The 19494-nt window shown below is 56.2% G+C and overlaps 1 protein-coding gene across 1 annotated transcript; it reads right to left on the reverse strand.

Annotated features, from left to right (window-relative positions):
- Positions 1 to 7814: 7814 nt before the first annotated feature.
- Positions 7815 to 19102, reverse strand: PPP1R16A (protein phosphatase 1 regulatory subunit 16A). The gene is made up of 10 exons (XM_062642388.1): positions 18755 to 19102; positions 17261 to 17331; positions 15829 to 15974; positions 15639 to 15742; positions 15419 to 15543; positions 15205 to 15330; positions 12219 to 12294; positions 10464 to 10593; positions 8420 to 8760; positions 7815 to 7945 (listed from the first exon to the last, which is right to left on the reverse strand). The coding sequence occupies exons 1-10, from the start codon at positions 19008 to 19010 to the stop codon at positions 7827 to 7829; spliced, it is 1494 nt and encodes a 497-aa protein (XP_062498372.1). The 5' UTR covers positions 19011 to 19102; the 3' UTR covers positions 7815 to 7826.
- Between the last annotated feature and the right edge of the window lie 392 nt (positions 19103 to 19494).

The following is a 19494-nucleotide window of genomic DNA, read 5'->3' on the forward strand; positions in this document are numbered from 1 at the left end:
GCTCCGGTCCCGGTCCCGATCCCGATCCCGACCCCGCCGCCGCCGCCATGGCCCTGCGGGACCGCAGCGCCCTCAGCGCTCGCATCCGAGCCGGGGAGGGCAGGGAATGGACCGGGAATGGGAACGGGAATGGGAACGGGAACGGGAAGGGAACGGGAATGAACCGGGAATGAAACGGGAACGGGAACGGCTCCGCCCCGCCCGGCACCGCCGCGGTCACAGGGAGCGACAGGGACACGGGGTGCGGGACGCGGGGCTGTCGGGAGATATAGAGGGGGATACATCGGGATATATCGCGATATATCGGGATACATAGGGATATAGAGGGATATATAGAGGGATATATAGAGGGATATCGGGATATATCGGAATATATCGGGATATATCAGGATATATCATGATATATCGGGATACATAGGGATATATCGGGATATATAGAGGGATATTGGGATATATCGGAATATATCGGGATATATCGGGATACATAGGGATATAGTGGGATATATAGGGATATATCAGGGGATATCGGGATATGTAGGGATATATCGGGGGATAGCGGGATATATCGGGATATAGTGGGATATATCAGGATATATAGGGATACATCGGGATATATCAGGGGATATCAGGATATATAGGGATATATCGGGGGATAGGGGGGGTATATCGGGATATAGCGGGATATATAGGAATATATCGGGATATATAGGGATATATCAGGATATGGGATATCGGGATATGGCGATATAGGGATACCAAGGTACGAGATATGGGGATATCCAGACATGGGATGTCGGGATATGGGGATATCAGGATATGGGGATATAGGGATACCAGGATATGGGATATCAGGACATGGGACATCGGGATATGGGGATATAGGGATACCAGGGTATGGGATACCGGGATATCAGGACATGGGATGTCGGGATATGGGGATATCAGGATATGAGATATAGGGATATCAGGATATGGGGATATAGGGATACCAGGATATGGGATATCGGGACATGGGATATCGGGATATGGGGATATAGGGATACCAGGGATATGGGATTGGGATATGGTGATAGAGGGATATCAGGCTATATCGGGATATGGGGATATGGGATATCGAAATATCAAGATATGGGATATCAGGATATGGGATATCGGGATATGGGATTGGGATATGGGGACACAGAGACATGAGGCTATGGGGTTGGGATACGGGACACGGGGATAGGGAGCGTGAGGATATGGGGAGAGGGGGAAACAGGACATGGGGTTGGGATATCGGGATATGGGGACACAGCCATGGGGATATGGGATTGGGATATGGGACATGGGGGGCTGGGGGGATATGGGGGGATATGGGGCCACGGGATGGGGGGATACAGGGATATCGGGATATGGGACATGGGGATATGGGGCCACGGGATGTAGAGATACAGGGATATCGGGATATGGGACATGGGGATATGGGGGGATATGGGGCCACGGGATGTGGGGATACAGGGATATCGGGATATGGGACGGGGGGATATGGGATTGGGATATGGGGCCACGGGATGTGGGGATACAGGGATATTGGGATATGGGGCACTGGGGGGATATGGGGCCATGGGATGTGGGGATACAGGGATATCGGGATATGGGACATGGGGATATGGGATTGGGATATGGGACATGGAGGACCGTGGGGATATGGGGGGATATGGGGCCATGGGATGTGGGGATACAGGGATATCGGGATATGGGACATGGGGATATATGGGGCCATGGGATGTGGGGATACAGGGATATCGGGATATGGGACATGGGATATGGGGCGTGGGGATATGGGCTATAGGGATGTGGGGATACAGGGATATCGGGATATGGGACATGGGGATATGGGGGGATATGGGGCCACGGGATGTGGGGATACAGGGATATCGGGATATGGGACATGGGGATATGGGATTGGGATATGGGGCTATGGAGCCAGAACATGGGGCCATGGGGCTGGGTTCGGGGCTATGGGGTGACCCACGGCAGGACCCGGGGGGGGGGGCATGGGGGGAGATGTGGGGCTGGGACCCATGGGGACAACGGGGGGGGTGACATGAACGGGGGGAATGGGGGGGACACAGGGGAGCCCCAAAGAACAACGCAGCGCCCCATAGCACTCCATGGTGCCCCATAGCACTCCATGGCGCCCCATAGCACTCCATGGCGCCCCATAGCACTCCATGGCGCCCCATAGCACTCCATGGTGCCCCATAGCGCCCCCTCCCCACAGCGCCCCACAGAGCCCACCCCGGGCCCCATAGCGCGCCACAGCGCTCTCCGCTGCCCAACAGCGCCCCATAGCGACCATCCCCGGCCCAACAGAGCTAAGAGAGACCCACAGCGCCCCATGGTGGTCATTACCCCATAGCGACCCCATAGCGACCCCATAGCGACCCTACAGTGACTCCATAGCGCCCCATAGTGACCTCATAGTGCCCCATAGTGACCCCATAGCGCCCCACAGCGACTCCATAGCGACCCCATAGTGCTCCATAGTGACACCACAGCGCCCCACAGTGAACCCACAGTGACCCCATAGCGCCCCATAGTGACCCCATAGCGCCCCATAGTGACCCCACAGCACCCCATAGTGACTCCATAGCGCCCCATAGTGACTCCATAGCACCCCATAGTGACTCCATAGCGCCCCATAGTGACGCCATAGCGCCCCACAGTGACACATAGGGCCCCATACTGACTCCATAGCGCCCTATAGTGACCCCACAGCTCCCTATAGTGACCCCATAGCGCCCCATAGAGACCCCACAGATCCATATAGTGACTCCATAGCACCCCACAGTGACCCCACAGTGCCCCATAGTGACCCCATAGTGCCACATAGTGACTCCATAGGGCCACACAGTGACCCCACAGCGCCCCACAGTGACCCCACAGCACCCCATAGTGACCCCACAGCGCCCCATAGTGACCCCATAGTGCCCCATAGTGACCCCATAGTGCCACATAGTGACTCCATAGGGCCACAGTGACCCCACAGCACACCATAGTGACCCCATAGCGCCCCATAGCGACCCCATAGCGCCCAATAGTGACCCCATAGCGCCCCAAAGTGACCCCATAGGGCCCCATAGAGACCCCATAGCGCCCCATAGTGACCCATAGTGACTTCATAGCGCCCCACAGTGACCACACAGTGCCCTATAGTGACCCCATAGCGCCCCATAGAGACCCCATAGATCCCCATAGTGACCCCATAGCGCCCCATAGAGACCCCACAGCTCCCTATAGTGACCCCATAGCGCCCCATAGTGACCCCACAGCTCCCTATAGTGACCCCACAGCGCCCTATAGTGACCCCATAGCACCCCATAGAGACCCCACAGATCCATATAGTGACTCCATAGCACCCCACAGTGACCCCACAGTGCCCCATAGTGACCCCATAGTGCCACATAGTGACCCCACAGTGGCCCACAGCACCCCATACTGACCCCATGCGCCCCATGACCCCACAGCGCCCCATAGAGACCCCACAGATCCCCAAGTGACTCCATAGCGCCCCACAGTGTTCACACCGCACCCCATAGTGACCCCATAGCGCCCCATAGTGACTCCATAGCGCCCCATAGTGACTACACAGTGCCCTATAGTGACCTCATAGCGCCCCATAGCGACCCCATAGTGACTCCATAGCGCCCCATAGTGACCACACAGTGCCCTATAGTGACCCCATAGAGCCCCATAGCGCCCCCATAGCGCCCCATAGTGACCCCACAGCGCCCCATAGTGACCCCTTACCTCCCCATAGCGCCCCATAGTGACTCCACAGCGCCCCATAGTGACCCCATAGCGCCCCATAGTGACCCCACAGCACCCCATAGCGCCCCATAGTGACCCCACAGCACCCCATAGCGCCCCATAGTGACCCCATAGCGCCCCATAGCGCCCCCATAGCGCCCCATAGTGACCCCATAGCGCCCCATAGTGACCCCACAGCACCCCATAGCGCCCCACAGTGACCCCACAGCACCCCATAGTGACCCCATAGCGCCCCATAGTGACCCCATAGCGCCCCATAGTGACCCCACAGCACCCCATAGCGCCCCACAGTGACCCCACAGCACCCCATAGCGCCCCCATAGCGCCCCATAGTGACCCCATAGCGCCCCATAGTGACCCCACAGCACCCCATAGTGACCCCACAGCACCCCATAGCGCCCCATAGTGACCCCATAGCGCCCCCATAGCCCCCCACAGTGACCCCACAGCACCCCATAGCGCCCCATAGTGACCCCATAGCACCCCATAGCGCCCCATAGTGACCCCATAGCACCCCATAGCGCCCCCATAGCGCCCCATAGCGCCCCCATAGCGCCCCATAGTGACCCCATAGCCCCCCACAGTGACCCCACAGCACCCCATAGCGCCCCCCTGACCCTCGCTGCTTCATTGCCCCCCCCCCCAGCTTCCTGCGCCCCCTAATAGCGCTAACGGCTCATCCCCTCCCGCCGGCCAATCAGGGAGCGGAGCGGCTGCTGCTGGCCCCGCCCACCCGAAGCTGATTGGCTGCGGGTGCTGAAGGGGGCGGCACCACAAGGGCCAGCCAGGGGGTCGCTATAGGGCACCCCACAGAGACCAATGTGGGGGCCCACAGACACCCCTTGCTATGGGGCGCCCCATAGAGACCAATGTGGGGGGCCCACAGACACCCCTTGCTATGGGGCACCCCACAGAGACCAATGCGGGGGCCCACAGACACCCCTTGCTATGGGGCGCCCCATAGAGACCAATGTGGGGGGACACAGACACCCCCATGGGTGCCCCATAGAGACCAATGTGGGGGCCCACAGACACCCCTTGCTATGGGGCGCCCCATAGAAACCAATGTGGGGGGCCCATAGATACCCCTTGCTATGGGGCACCCCACAGAGACCAATGTGGGGGCCCACAGACACCCCTTGCTATGGGGCGCCCCATAGAGACCAATTGGGGGGGCCCACAGACACCCCATAGAGAGCCGTTGCCATGGGGCACCCCACAGCAACCCCTTCCCATGTGCTCCCCCCCGATTCCATGCGGCCCAGCCCCACACATTCCCCCCCCCCCCCCGGATGCATTGTGGGGCACCCGTTCCCCCTTATCAGCCCCACACAGCCACCACCACCACACCCCCCTCCCTGCCCCATAGCGCTATGGGGCAGAGCCCCATAACCCCCCCCCCCCCAGCGCCTCACCTCTGTGCTGTGGGTGCTACGGGTGCTATGGGGCAGGAGGAGGAGCTATGGGGCTGGGGTGGACCCTGACCTTCACCAGCACCCAATAGGCAGGGCGGGGCTGCCCCTGCCCCATAGCGCCCTATGGGGCGACGGGGGGGGGGTGGGGGGGTGGGGGCAGCGCTATGGGGCTGGAGGGGGTGACCCATAAGTGGGGGGTGCGGGGACCCTGCAGCACCCATGGGGGGGGGGGGGAGGGGCGGGGGGGGGGTATTTATAGCACAGGCGGAGAGGTGACACCAAGGGAATGGGAACAACCCCCCCCCCCCGTGCCCCATAGATGGGCCCGGCCATGGGGCGCCCCATAGGGACCGTGGGGGGCCCCAGAGCAGCTCACTGCTATGGGGTGCCCCATAGATGTGCTTTGTGACCCCCGTGGCTGCCCCATAGACCCCTGCAGTGTGGCTGCCCCATAGACACCCTTTGCTATGGGGTGCCCCATAGATGTGCTTTGTGACCCCCATGGCTGCCCCATAGACCCCTGCAGTGTGGCTGCCCCATAGACACCCTTTGCTATGGGGTGCCCCACAGATTCCCCCCTCCGTTGATGCCCCATAGACACATCCTCAATGTGGGGTGCCCCACAGATGCTCCTTGCTATGGGGTGCCCCATAAATACCCCCTCCAGTGATGCCCCACAGACACATCCTCAGTGTGGGGTGCCCCATAGATGCTCCTTGCTATGGGGTGCCCCATAGTGACCTCTTGCTATAGGATGCCCCATAGGACTCCCCCAGTAAGCACCCCATAGATCTGCCCCACAGATCCCTCCCATAGGTGCCCCATAGATGTACCTTGTTATGGGGCACCCTACAGCCAACCCCCCCCCACCCAGTGGGTGCCCCATAGACACAAATCGCTATGGGGCTGCCCCACAGATGCCCCCATCCGTGGCTGCCCCACAGCTCCCCATTGCCATGGGGCTGCCCCACAACCACCCCTCGCTATGAAGCTGCCCCACAACCACCCTTCGCTATGGGGCTGCCCCACAACCACCCCTCACTATGGGGATGCCCCACAACTCCTCATTGCTATGGGGCTGCCCCACAACCACCCTTCGCTATGGGGCTGCCCCACAACCACCCCTCGCTATGGGGCTGCCCCACAACCCCCCCTCGCTATGGGGCTGCCCCACAACCACCCCTCGCTACGGGGCTGCCCCACAACCCCCCCTCGCTACAGGGCTGCCCCACAGCTCCCCATTGCCATGGGGCTCCCCACAATCCCCCCTCGCTATGGGGCTGCCCCACAGCTCCCCATTGCCATGGGGTTGCCACACGACCACTCCTCGCTATGGGGCTGCCCCACAACCACCCCTCGCTATGGGGCTGCCCCACAGCTCCCCATTGCCATGGGGTTGCCACACGACCACTCCTCGCTATGGGGCTGCCTCACAACCACCCTTGCTATGAAGCTGCCCCACAACCCCCCCTCGCTATGGGGCTGCCCCACAAATACTCCTCACGATGGGGCTGCCCCACAACCACCACTCACTACGGGGCTGCCTCACAACCACTCCTCGCTATGGGGCTGCCCCACAACCCCCCGTTGCTATGGGGCTGCCCCACAACCAGCCCTCTCTCTGGGGCTGCCCCACAGCTCCCCATTGCTATGGGGTTGCCCCACACCCCCCCCCTCGCTCTGGGGCTGCCCCACAACCACCCCTCGCTACAGGGCTGCCCCACAGCTCCCCATTGCCGTGGGGCTGCCCCACAACCACCCCTTGCTATGGGGCTGCCCCCGCATGCAAGAACCTTCAGGGCAAGAAAAACCACCAAAAACCGGGAATATTTGGGAAGAAAAATGTCCAAATCCCAAGGATCCCAAAAATCCCGAGGACCCCGAAGGTCCCAAAGATCCCAAAGATCCCAAAGATCCCAAAGATCCCAAGGATTCCTGGTCCCAAAGAGCCCAAGGATCCCAACGGATCTTGAAGATCCCAAAGGTCCTGAAGATCCCCAGGATCCCGAAGATCCCCAAAATCCCAAAGATCCTGAAGGATGCTGAAGATCCTGAAGGTCCCGAAGATCCCGAGGATCCCAAAGATCCCAAAGGATGCTGAAGATCCCGAAGATCCGGAAGATTCCAAAGATCCCAAAGATCCTGAAGGATGCTGAAGATCCAGAAGATCCCGAAGATCCCGAAGGATGCTGAAGATCCCAGAGATCCCGAAGATCCTGAAGGATGCTGAAGATCCAGAAGAACTGGAAGATCCCGAAGGATGCTGATGATCCCAAAGATCCTGAAGATCCCGAAGATTCCAAAGATCCCAAAGGATGCCGAAGATCCTGAAGGATGCTGAAGATCCTGAAGATCCCGAGGATCCCGAAGGATGCTGAGGATCCCAAAGATCCGGAAGATCCTGAAGGATGCTGAAGGATGCTGAAGATCCTGAAGATCCCGAGGATCCCAAAGGATGCTGAAGGATGCTGAGGATCCCGAAGATCCCGGAGGATGCTGACGATCCAAAGGATCACGGAGGATGCTGAAGGATGTTGAAGATCCCGAAGATTCCAAAGGATGCTGAAGATCCCGAGGATTCCCGATCCCCGGCTGCTCTCACATCACCCGGCAGCACCGGCGCTTCCCACCCGGAGCCTCCTCCAGGGGCGCCGTCAGCTTCAGGAGCGGCGGCTCCGGATCCCAATGATCCCGTTCCGGATCCCGATGATCCCGTTCTGGATCCCAATGATCCTGCTCCAGATCCCGATGTTCCTGGTCTGGATCCCAATGATCCCGTTCCTGATCCCGACGTTCCCGTTCCGGATCCCGACGTTCCTGCTCCAGATCCCAACATTCCCGCTCCGGATCCTGACGATCCCGCTCCGGATCCCGACGTTCCCGTTCCGGATCCCGACGTTCCCGCTCTGGATCCCGACGTTCCCGCTCCGGATCCCGACGTTCCCATTCCGGATCCCGACGTTCCCGCTCCTGATCCCGACGTTCCCGCTCCGGATCCCGACGTTCCCGCTCCAGATCCCGACGTTCCCGTTCTGCATCCCAACGTTCCCACTCCAGATCCCGACGTTCCCGCTCCTGATCCTGACGATCCCGCTCCTGATCCCGATGTTCCCGCTCCAGATCCCGACGTTCCCGTTCCGGATCCCGACGTTCCCGCTCCGGATCCCGACGTTCCCGCTCCTGATCCCGACGTTCCCGCTCCTGATCCCGACGTTCCCGCTCCGGATCCCGACGTTCCCGCTCCAGCCGCTGCCCCTTGGAAGCCGCCCGGAGCCTCTTGAGATCGGCCAAGGTGTGGGGGGGGCTCGGGACCCCGTTGGGTTGCTCCGGATCCGATCCCATTGGATGCTGTTGGGAAGAGTGCAGGGAGGGGGGGGGAGGGGGGATCCCGGGCGGATCCCATCCCGACCCATTCCCATCGGGAATCACCTCGGGGCTCCCGCGGCGCCGCTGCCACACCAGGGCCTCGCGCTCGTGCTCCCGCCGGTAGAGGCTGCAGCGCTCCGAGAGGCTGGCGCGGCGCACGACTTTCCTGGGAATGCCGGCACGGATGGAGCCACAGGGATACGGCCCCGGGCCTCAGCCCCATCCATAGGGATACGGCCCCGGAGCCCCATCCCCATCCATAGGGATACAGCCCCGGGGTCTCATCCCCATCCATAGGGATACAGCCCTGGAGCCCCATCCCCATCCATAGGGATATGGCCCCAGGGACCAGCCCCAGGACCTCATCCCGATCCATAGGGATACAGCCCCGGGGCATCATCCCCATCCATAGGGATACAGCCCCGGAGCCTCATCCCGATCCATAGGGATACAGCCCCAGGGTCTCATCCCCATCCATAGGGATACAGCCCCGGGGTCTCAGCCCCATCCATAGGGATACAGCCCCGGGGCATCAGCCCCATCCATAGGGATACGGCTCCAGGACCTCATCCCGATCCATAGGGATACAGCCCCGGGGCCTCAGCCCCATCCATAGGGATACGGCCCCGGAGCCTCAGCCCAAGCCATAGGGATACGGCCCCGGGGCCTCAGCCCCACCCATAGGGATACAGCCCCGGAGCCCCATCCCCATCCATAGGGATACGGCCCCGGGGTCTCAGCCCCATCCATAGGGATACAGCCCCAGGGCCTCAGCCCCATCCATAGGGATACGGCCCCAGGGTCTCATCCCCATCCATAGGGATACAGCCCCGGGGTCTCAGCCCCATCCATAGGGATACGGCCCCGGAGCCCCATCCCCATCCATAGGGATACAGCCCCGGGGCATCATCCCCATCCATAGGGATACAGCCCCAGAGCCCCATCCCCATCCATAGGGATACAGCCCCGGGGCCTCATCCCCATCCATAGGGATACGGCCCCAGGGACCAGCCCCAGGACCTCATCCCCATCCATAGGGATACAGCCCCATGGAGCAGGATGCTCCAGGCCCCAGAGGTGCATCCCATTCCATAGGGATACAGCCCCATGGAACAGGATGATCCAAGCCCTGAAGGTGCATCCCAATCCATAGGGATACATCCAAATGGACCAGGGAGCTCCAAGTCCCAGGGGCGCATCCCATTCCATAGGGATACATCCTAATGGACCAGGATGCTGCAGGCCCCAGAGGCTTATTCCATTCCATAGAGATACATCCCAATGGACCAGGATGCTCCAAGCCCCAGAGGTGCATCCCAATCCATAGGGATACATCCCAGTGGACCAGAATACTCCAGGGCCCTAAGGCTCAATCCCATTCCATAGGGATAAATCCCCACGGACGAGGATGCTCCAGGTCCCCGAGGAGCATCCCAATCCATAGGGATACACCCCAATGGACCAGAATACTCCAGGGTCCTAAGGCTCAATCCCAATCCATAGGGATACATCCCAAGGGACCAGGATGCTCCAAGCCTCAGAGGCTCACCCCATTCCATAGGGATACATCCCAATGGACCCGGATGCTCCAAGCCTCAGAGGCTCACCCCATTCCATAGGGATACATCCCAATGGACCAGGATGCTCCAAGCCCCATCCAACCACATTGGAGCATCCAGAACATTCCCATTCCCGTCTCCCACCACCCTCATCCCATAGATCCCATCCAACTTTTCCCATTGGAATTCCAAACTCCTCCTCCCACCCTTTACCCCAAGCCCCTCTCCAGGTTCCCTTTAGGCACCGGAGCTGCTCCAAGGGGGTTTTCCCATTCCCATCCCTCGGATCCCGCCCCATTCCCGGCCTCACCCGCGGCTCCCGGCGCTGGAAGCGCGGCGCTGGAGCAGGGATTTGTGTTTTTCCTGGGATTTCATCACGGCCGCGCGCTTGTGCTTCAGCTCCAGGAGCTTGGAGCGGGTCCGCTCATCCCCGCAGACGTCTGGGAGCAGCGGGAATACCGGGAATACCGGGAATGGAGGCAGGGAGAGCGGGGATGGGAGGGGCACAAAGGGATGGGGATGGACACAAAGGGATGGGAATGGGGATGGACACAAAGGGATTGGGATCAGGGATGGACACACAAAGGGATGGGATCAGGGATGGACACACATCAGGGATGGACACACAAAGGGATGGGAATAGGGATGGACACACAATGGGATTGGGATCAGGGATGGACACACAAAGGGATGGGATCAGGGATGGGATCAGGGATGGACACACAAAGGGATGGGATCAGGGATGGACACACAAAGGGATTGGGATCAGGGATGGACACACAAAGGGATGGGATCAGGGATGGACACACAAAGGGATGGGATCAGGGATGGACACACAAAGGGATGGGAATGGGGATGGACACACAAAGGGATGGGATCAGGGATGGACACACAAAGGGATTGGGAATAGGGATGGACACACAAAGGGATGGGAATAGGGATGGACACACAAAGGGATGGGAATAGGGATGGACACACAATGGGATTGGGATCAGGGATGGACACACAAAGGGATGGGATCAGGGATGGGATCAGGGATGGACACACAAAGGGATGGGATCAGGGATGGACACACAAAGGGATGGGATCAGGGATGGGATCAGGGATGGACACACAAAGGGTGGGAATAGGGATGGACACACAAAGGGATGGGATCAGGGATGGACACACAAAGGGATGGGAATGGGGATGGACACACAAAGGGATGGGATCAGGGATGGACACACAAAGGGATTGGGATCAGGGATGGACACACAAAGGGATGGGAATAGGGATGGACACACAATGGGATTGGGATCAGGGATGGACACACAAAGGGATGGGATGAGGGATGGACACACAAAGGGATTGGGAATGGGGATGGACACACAAAGGGATGGGATCAGGGATGGACACACAAAGGGATGGGAATGGGGATGGACACACAAAGGGATTGGGAATAGGGATGGACACACAAAGGGATAGGAATAGGGATGGACACACAAAGGGATGGGATCAGGGATGGACACACAAAGGGATGGGAATGGGGATGGACAAACAAAGGGATGGGAATGGGGATGGACACACAAAGGGATTGGGAATAGGGATGGACACACAAAGGGATGGGAATAGGGATGGACACACAAAGGGATGGGATCAGGGATGGACACAAAGGGATTGGGAATGGGGATGGACACACAAAGGGATGGGATCAGGGATGGGATCAGGGATGGACACACAAAGGGATTGGGAATAGGGATGGACACACAAAGGGACTGGGATCAGGGATGGACACACAAAGGGATGGGATCAGGGATGGACACACAAAGGGATTGGGATCGGGGATGGACACACAAAGGGATGGGATCAGGGATGGGATCAGGGATGGACACACAAAGGGATGGGATCAGGGATGGGATCAGGGATGGACACACAAAGGGATTGGGAATAGGGATGGACACACAAAGGGATGGGAATAGGGATGGAGACACAAAGGGATGGGATCAGGGATGGGATCAGGGATGGACACACAAAGGGATGGGATCAGGGATGGGATCAGGGATGGACACACAAGGTGAGGACTCACCCAGGGGCGTCTCATCCAGCTCCGACTTGGAATTGAGGTCGGCTCCATGAGCAACCAAGAGCTCCAGGATGGGCAGCTGCCGGGAATGGGGGAAAATGGGGGGAAAATGGGAAAACTGTGGGGAAAATGGAGGGGAAATGGGAAAACTGCCTGAAAAATGGGGGGAAATGCAGGCAAACGGGGGAAATTGTGGGAAAATTAGGGAAAATGGGGGAAAATTGGGGAAAATTGGGGTGAAACTGGGGAAAAGGGGTTAATTGGGGAAAATGGGGGGAGAAAATTGGGGATAATGGGGAAAAAATAGAGAAAATGATGGAAAAATGGGGGAATTGGAAGGAAATTGGGGAAAAATTTAGAAGAGTGGGGGGAAAATGGATGAGAATGGGAAGAAATGGGGGAAATGGAGGGAATGGGGGAAATGAAAAGAAATTGGGGGAAATTGAGGAAAAATTGGGCAAAATCAAGGAAATCAGACAGGATTTGCCTGAAATCTGGGGAATTTTGCTCAAAATTGAGCAAATTTGCTCAAAATTTGCGTAAAATTCAGCAAAATTGGGCAGGATTTGCCTGAAAATTGGGCTGAATTGGGGAATTTTGGCCCAAATAGGACAGACTGAGGCAGAGTTTGACTGAAAATGGGGAAACTTTGACCAAAATCAGATCAAATTGGAAGAATCGGGAAGGGTTTGCCTGAAATTTGGTAAATTTTGCCCAAAATTGGGAAAAATCCTGCAGAATTGGGAATTGTGGAAAATTCAGTGATTTTGTCCAAATTCCCACAGAATCAGACACGGTTTGCCTGAAAATCAAGGGATTTGACCCAAAATCAGGCAGAATCAGGCAGGGTTTACCTAAAAATTGGGTGATTTTGCCCCAGGTTAGGCAAAATTGGGCAGGGTTTGTCTCGAAATGGAGCAAAATTGGGCAGAATTGGGCAATTTTGCCCCAAAACGAGCAAAATCGAGAAGAAAGAGGCAGGGATTGCCTGAAAATTGGGAAATTTTGAGCAAATTTGGGCCAAATCAGGAAGAATGAGGCAGGTTTGCCTGAAAATAGGGAGATTTAGCAAAAAAATTGGGAAGAATTGGGCAGTTTGTTGGAAAATTTGGCAACTTTGCACCAAATTGGGCAGCATCAGGCAGGAGTTGCCTGAAAAGTTGGGAATTTCACCCCAAATAACACAAAATGAGGCTGGGTTTGTCTGAAAATGGAATGGGTTTGCCCAAAATCCAGCAGAATCGGGCAGGTTTGCCTGGAAATGTGGCAATTTTAACCAAAATTGGGTGGAATTGGGCATGATTTCCCTGAAAATAAGGCAATTTGGGGTAAAATCGGCCAAAATCAGGCAAGATTTACCTGAAAATTGGATTATTTCACCCAAAATAGGGCATGGGCGGGCAGAATCAGTCAATTTTGACCAAAATGGAGAAAAATTAGACAGAATTGGGCAGGGTTTGCCAGAAAATCAAATTATTTTATCCCAAATGGGGCAAAATCAGGCAGGGTTTTCCTGAAAATTGGGAGATTTTGCCCCAAATCAGGAAGGGTTTGAAATATTCAGGAAACGCTACCTGATTCAACCCAATTTTTCCCAATTTTAGGCAAAATTGTCCAAATTTTGCCCCCAAAATGGCAGAACTCACCTGAAAAGCAGGGAATTTCACCCCAAATCAGGCAAAATTGGGCAGAATTGAGCACGGTTTGCCTGAAAATTGGGAACTTTGCCCAAAATTCAGCTAAATCAGGCTGAACATTTGGAATTTTGCCTAAAATTGAGAAGGATTTGCCTGAAAATTGGGAATTTTTTCCTAAAATTGAGCAAAATCTGGTTGAACATTAGAATTTTGCCTCAACTTGAGAAAAATCAGGCAGGGTTTTCCTGACAATCAGAAATTTTGCTTAAAATTGAGTACAATTGGGCAGGATTTGCCTGAACTTAGGAATTTTGCCTAAACCTGAGCAAAACAGGGTTGAAAATTGAGAATGTTGACAAAACTTGAGCATAAATGGAAAGGATTTGCCTGAAAATTGGGAATTTTTGTCTAAAAATGAGCATAATCTGGTTGAAAATGCAAATTCTGCCTAAAATTGAGCAAAACCAGGCTAAAATGAGAGTGTTGCCTAAACTTGGGCAAAATCAGGCAGAGTTTTCCTGAAAATTTGGATTTTTGCTGAAAATTGAGCAAAATTGGAAAGGATTTGCCGGAAAATCAGAAATTTCTGCCCAAAATTCAGCAAAATCAGGTTGAAAATGGGGAATTCTGCCTAAAATTGAGCAAAATCATTCTCAAAATTAGAATTTTGCCTAAACTTGAGCAAAATCAGGCAAGGTTTTCCTGACAATTGGGAATTTTGCTTAAAATTGAGTCCAATTGGGCAGGATTTGCCTGAACTTAGGAATTTTGCCTAAACCTGAGCTAAACAGGGTTGAAAATTGAGAATTTTGATGAAAACTGATCAAAATTGGAAAGAATTTGCCTGAAAATTGGAAACCTTTGCCCAAAATTGAGCAAAATCCGGTTGAAAGTGGGGAATTCTGCCTAAAATTGAGCAAAATCATTCTCAAAATTAGAATTTTGCCTAAACTTGAGCAAAATCAGGCAAGGTTTTTCTGACAACTGGGAATTTAGCTTAAAATTGAGTCCAATTGGGCAGGATTTGCCTGAACTTAGGAATTTTGCCGAAACCTGAGCTAAACAGGGTTGAAAATTGAGATTTTTGATGAAAATTGAGCAAAATCGGAAAGGATTCATCTGAAAATTGGGCCTTTTTGCCGAAAATTGAGCAAAATTGGAAAGAATTTGCCTGAAAATTGGAAACCTTTGCCCAAAATTGAGCAAAATCCGGTTGAAAGTGGGGAATTCTGCCGAAAAGTGAGCATTTTGCCAAAGATTGAGCAGAATCCCACTGAAAATTGGGAATTTTGGCCCCTTTTGCCCCGAACGGGGTGGGAATGAGGCCGACTCCACCAGGACCGCTGCCCTACCTGCCCCCAGCAGGCAGCAGCGTGCAGCGGCTCCCATCCATCCCAATCCCGGACGGCGATCCCGGCGCGATGCTCCAGCAGCAGCTCCGCCGCCTCCATGTACCCGTTGGCCGCGGCAACGTGGAGCTGTTGGGAATGGAGAGGATCCAGTTGGGAATGAGGCTCGGCACCACCGTGTCCCCCCCCCACAATGACCCCATTCCCAACACCCTACCAAGGTGGCTCCGTGTCCCCGTGGAGCATCCAGATCCTCTCCGGCATCCAGGAGCCGCCGGATCTCCGCCAGCATCCCGCGCTCCGGAGCGGCGCGCGCCTCCTCGATCTTCTCCTGCGTGATCCCTAAGGGCGACACCAAGGAAGGGACAAGCCATGGATCCCCACGGATCCCAATGGATCCCAATGGATCCCAATGGATCCACTGGGGTGCCGCTCACCCTGCGCGGCCATGGCGCTCTCCAGGCAGTCCAAGGTCGCCTCGTCCTCGCACAGGTCGTAGGGCATGTTCCCGTCGGAGTTGAGCGCCAACAGATCGGCTCCGCTGGGATTTAGGGATAAACCCATGGGATCGGGACCCACGGGGCCCTCACCCCCGTGCCCATTCCCATATCCCGATCCCGGTGTTACCGTTGGATCAGGAGCTGGACCAGGCCCAGGTGGCCGCAGGTGGCGGCCGCGTGAAGAGGGGTCCAGAGCTCGCTGTCGACGGCGTTGACGTCGGCGCCGGCGTCCACCAACGCCGTCACCACGGCCCCGCAGTCATCGATGCAGCTCTTGGGAGGAGGGAAAACCATGGGATAAGGTGGAAAACCATGGGATAAGGTGGGAAAACCATGGGATAAGGTGGGAAAACCATGGGATAAGGTGGAAAACCATGGGATAAGGTGGAAAACCATGGGATAAGGTGGGGAAACCATGGGATAAGGTGGGGAAAACCATGGGATAAGGTGGAAAACCATGGGATAAGGTGGAAAACCATGGGATAAGGTGGAAAACCATGGGATAAGGTGGGGAAAACCATGGGATAAGGTGGGGAAAACCATGGGATAAGGTGGGGAAAACCATGGGATAAGGTGGAAAACCATGGGATAAGGTGGGGAAAACCATGGGATAAGGTGGAAAACCATGGGATAAGGTGGGGAAATCCATGGGATAAGGTGGAAAACCATGGGATAAGGTGGAAAACCATGGGATAAGGTGGAAAACCATGGGATAAGGTGGGGAAAACCATGGGATAAGGTGGAAAACCATGGGATAAGGTGGAAAACCATGGGAGGTAAGGTGGGAAACCATGGGATAAGGTGGAAAACCATGGGATAAGGTGGGGGAAACCATGGGATAAGGTGGAAAACCATGGGATAAGGTGGGGAAAACCATGGGATAAGGTGGGGAAATCCATGGGATAAGGTGGGGGAAACCGTGGGATAAGGTGGGGAAAACCATGGGATAAGGTGGAAAACCATGGGATAAGGCGGGGGAAACCATGGGATTAGGTGGGAAAACCATGGGATAAGGTGGAAAACCATGGGATAAGGTGGGGAAAACCATGGGATAAGGTGGAAAACCATGGGATAAGGTGGAAAACCATGGGATAAGGTGGGGAAACCATGGGATAAGGTGGGAAAAACCATGGGATAACGTGGGGAAATCCATGGGATAAGGTGGAAAACCATGGGATAAGGTGGGGAAATCCATGGGATAAGGTGGAAAACCATGGGATTAGGTGGAAAACCATGGGATAAGGTGGAAAACCATTGGATAAGGTGGGGAAAACCATGGGATTAGGTGGAAAACCATGGGATTAGGTGGAAAACCATGGGATAAGGTGGGGGAAACCATGGGATAAGGTGGAAAACCATGGGATAAGGTGGAAAACCATGGGATAAGGTGGGGAAAACCATGGGATTAGGTGGAAAACCATGGGATAAGGTGGGGAAAACCATGGGATAAGGTGGGGAAATCCATGGGATAAGGTGGAAAACCATGGGATAAGGTGGAAAACCATGGGATAAGGTGGGAAGCTCCATCCAGGAAGGATCTTGGGGGGTTCCGGTGGTACCTGGTGCAGCGCGGTGAGACCGTCCTCGTTGCACAGGTCGGGGCTGATGCCGCTGGCCAGGAATTGTCGGACTGCGGATGAGGAACGGGGTTGGAGACGGGATAAGGATGGGATGGAAGGGACCAAAGGGTGCTCCAAGCGCCAGCCAACGGCTGCCGGCGATGGGAGCATCCCAAACTTCTCCATCCATCCCATTCCCGGCTCCCACCACCCTCATGGAGCTTCTCCATGGCTTCTTCCAGAGCCATTCCAGGCGATCCAGGTCCCTCTGGAGCCATGGAGCTGGATCCCATGGAGCATCTCCAAACCCGACACCTCCAAGTCCTTCTCCTCAGGGATGCTCCATCCCGTCCCCTTCCAGCCTGTGCCTGGGATTGGGATTGGCCCAACCCCCTGCTCCCACCTCATGGTGTTCCCATCTCAACCCCATCCTCATCCCGCCTCAACCTCAATCCCCCACCATATCCACACTTCCAAGCTCCAGGCTCATTTTATGGGATGCTCCCATCCAAATTTGGGATCTGCATCCCATTTCCCACCCCAATCCCATCGGATCCCCTAATGGAAACTTCCTCCAGCCTGGGATTGGGATTATCCCAACCCAACCAATCCCTTGCCCTTGTTCAACCTCACCCTGCTCCCACCTCAACATCCCAAGCTCCAGGCTCATTTCCCACCACATTCACACCCAAATTTGGGATCTCCATCCCATTTCCCACCCCAATCCCATCGGATCCCCCACCAGAAACTTCCTCCAGCCTGGGATTGGGATTATCCCAACCCCAACCCAATTCCTTGCCCTTGTTCAACCTCACCCTGCTCCCACCTCAACATCCCAAGCTCCAGGCTCATTTCCCAGCCCATTCACACCCAAATCCGGGATCTCCATCCCATTTCCCACCCCAATCCCACCGGATCCCTCACCAGAAACTTCCTCCATCACGGGATTGGGATTATCCCAACCCCAATCCAATCCCTTGCCCTTGTTCAACCTCACCCTGCTCCCACCTCAACATCCCAAGCTCCAGGCTCATTTCCCAGCACATTCAATCCCAAATTTGGGATCTTCATCCCATTTCCCACCCCAATCCCATCAGATCCCCCACCAGAAACTTCCTCCAGCACGGGATTGGGATTGGGATTGGGATTATCCCAACCCAAATCCAATCCCTTGCCCTTGTTCAACCTCACCCTGCTCCCACCTCAACATCCCAAGCTCCAGGCTCATTTCCCACCACATTCACACCCAAATTTGGGATCTTCATCCCATTTCCCACCCCAATCCCATCAGATCCCCCAATGGAAACTTCCCACAGCCTGGGATTGGGATTATCCCAACCCCAACCCAATCCCTTGCCCTTCTTCAACCTCATCCTGCTCCCACCTCAACATCCCAAGCTCCAGGCTCATTTCCCAGCCCATTCACACCCAAATCCGGGATCTCCATCCCATTTCCCACCCCAATCCCGTTGGATTCCCTCCCCCCTCACCCACCCTCCTCCGCATCTCTCCGGGCGGCCGCTTCCAGGAGCCGGACGTTCTCCGGGAACGTCACCCTCTTCCCCTGGGCGCCGCCGCTCTTCCTCCTCCTCCTCCTCCTCTTCCTCTCGGCTCCCGGCGCTTCCCGCTCGGCTTGGGCCCAGCTCCGGAGCTGCTGTGCCCGGCGCTCCCGGGCGTGCCGGAGGCGATCGGGAATGCCGAGCCGCGCCACCGCCGGCATCTCGGCCACCAGCTCCTGGTGCTCGGCCATGGGCAGCGCTGCCGGTGGATCCCAACGGGAACGGCGCCGGAGCCGCCACCGGCATCACCTCCCAAACGGGAATTTGGGGGGGGGGGGGGAAGGCTTAGCCCTGGATCCCGGGGCTCGGCCGGGGCTTGGCGGCGCATTCCGGAGGCAGGGATGGGAATTCCGGGATCATGGCCATGGGGGTTGAGCATCCAACGCCGTCGGATTCCGGAATCATGGAGGGCAAAGCGTCGCTGTCCGCTGAATGATCCACAGGGACTTCCTGCTCGCTGGAATTGTGTCCACCAAGGGGCCAGGGGCGTGGAGGAGCCAGGGAAAACCGGCTTGGAATGGTGCTGGATGCACCGGGTCCGGAGTGTGCGGGCTGCGCTTAACAGTGGAATCCTGTAGGGAAAGGGAAGGAATCCTGTAGGGGAAAGGGAAAGGATCCTATAGGGGAAAGGGAAGGAATCCTATAGGGGAAGGGATCCTATAGGGGAAAGGGAAG

The sequence above is a fragment of the Pezoporus occidentalis genome, unplaced genomic scaffold (assembly GCF_034315485.1).
Source record: "Pezoporus occidentalis ecotype Australia unplaced genomic scaffold, CSIRO_AGI_Poc_V1 ctg707, whole genome shotgun sequence".
Lineage (NCBI taxonomy): Eukaryota > Metazoa > Chordata > Aves > Psittaciformes > Psittacidae > Pezoporus > Pezoporus occidentalis.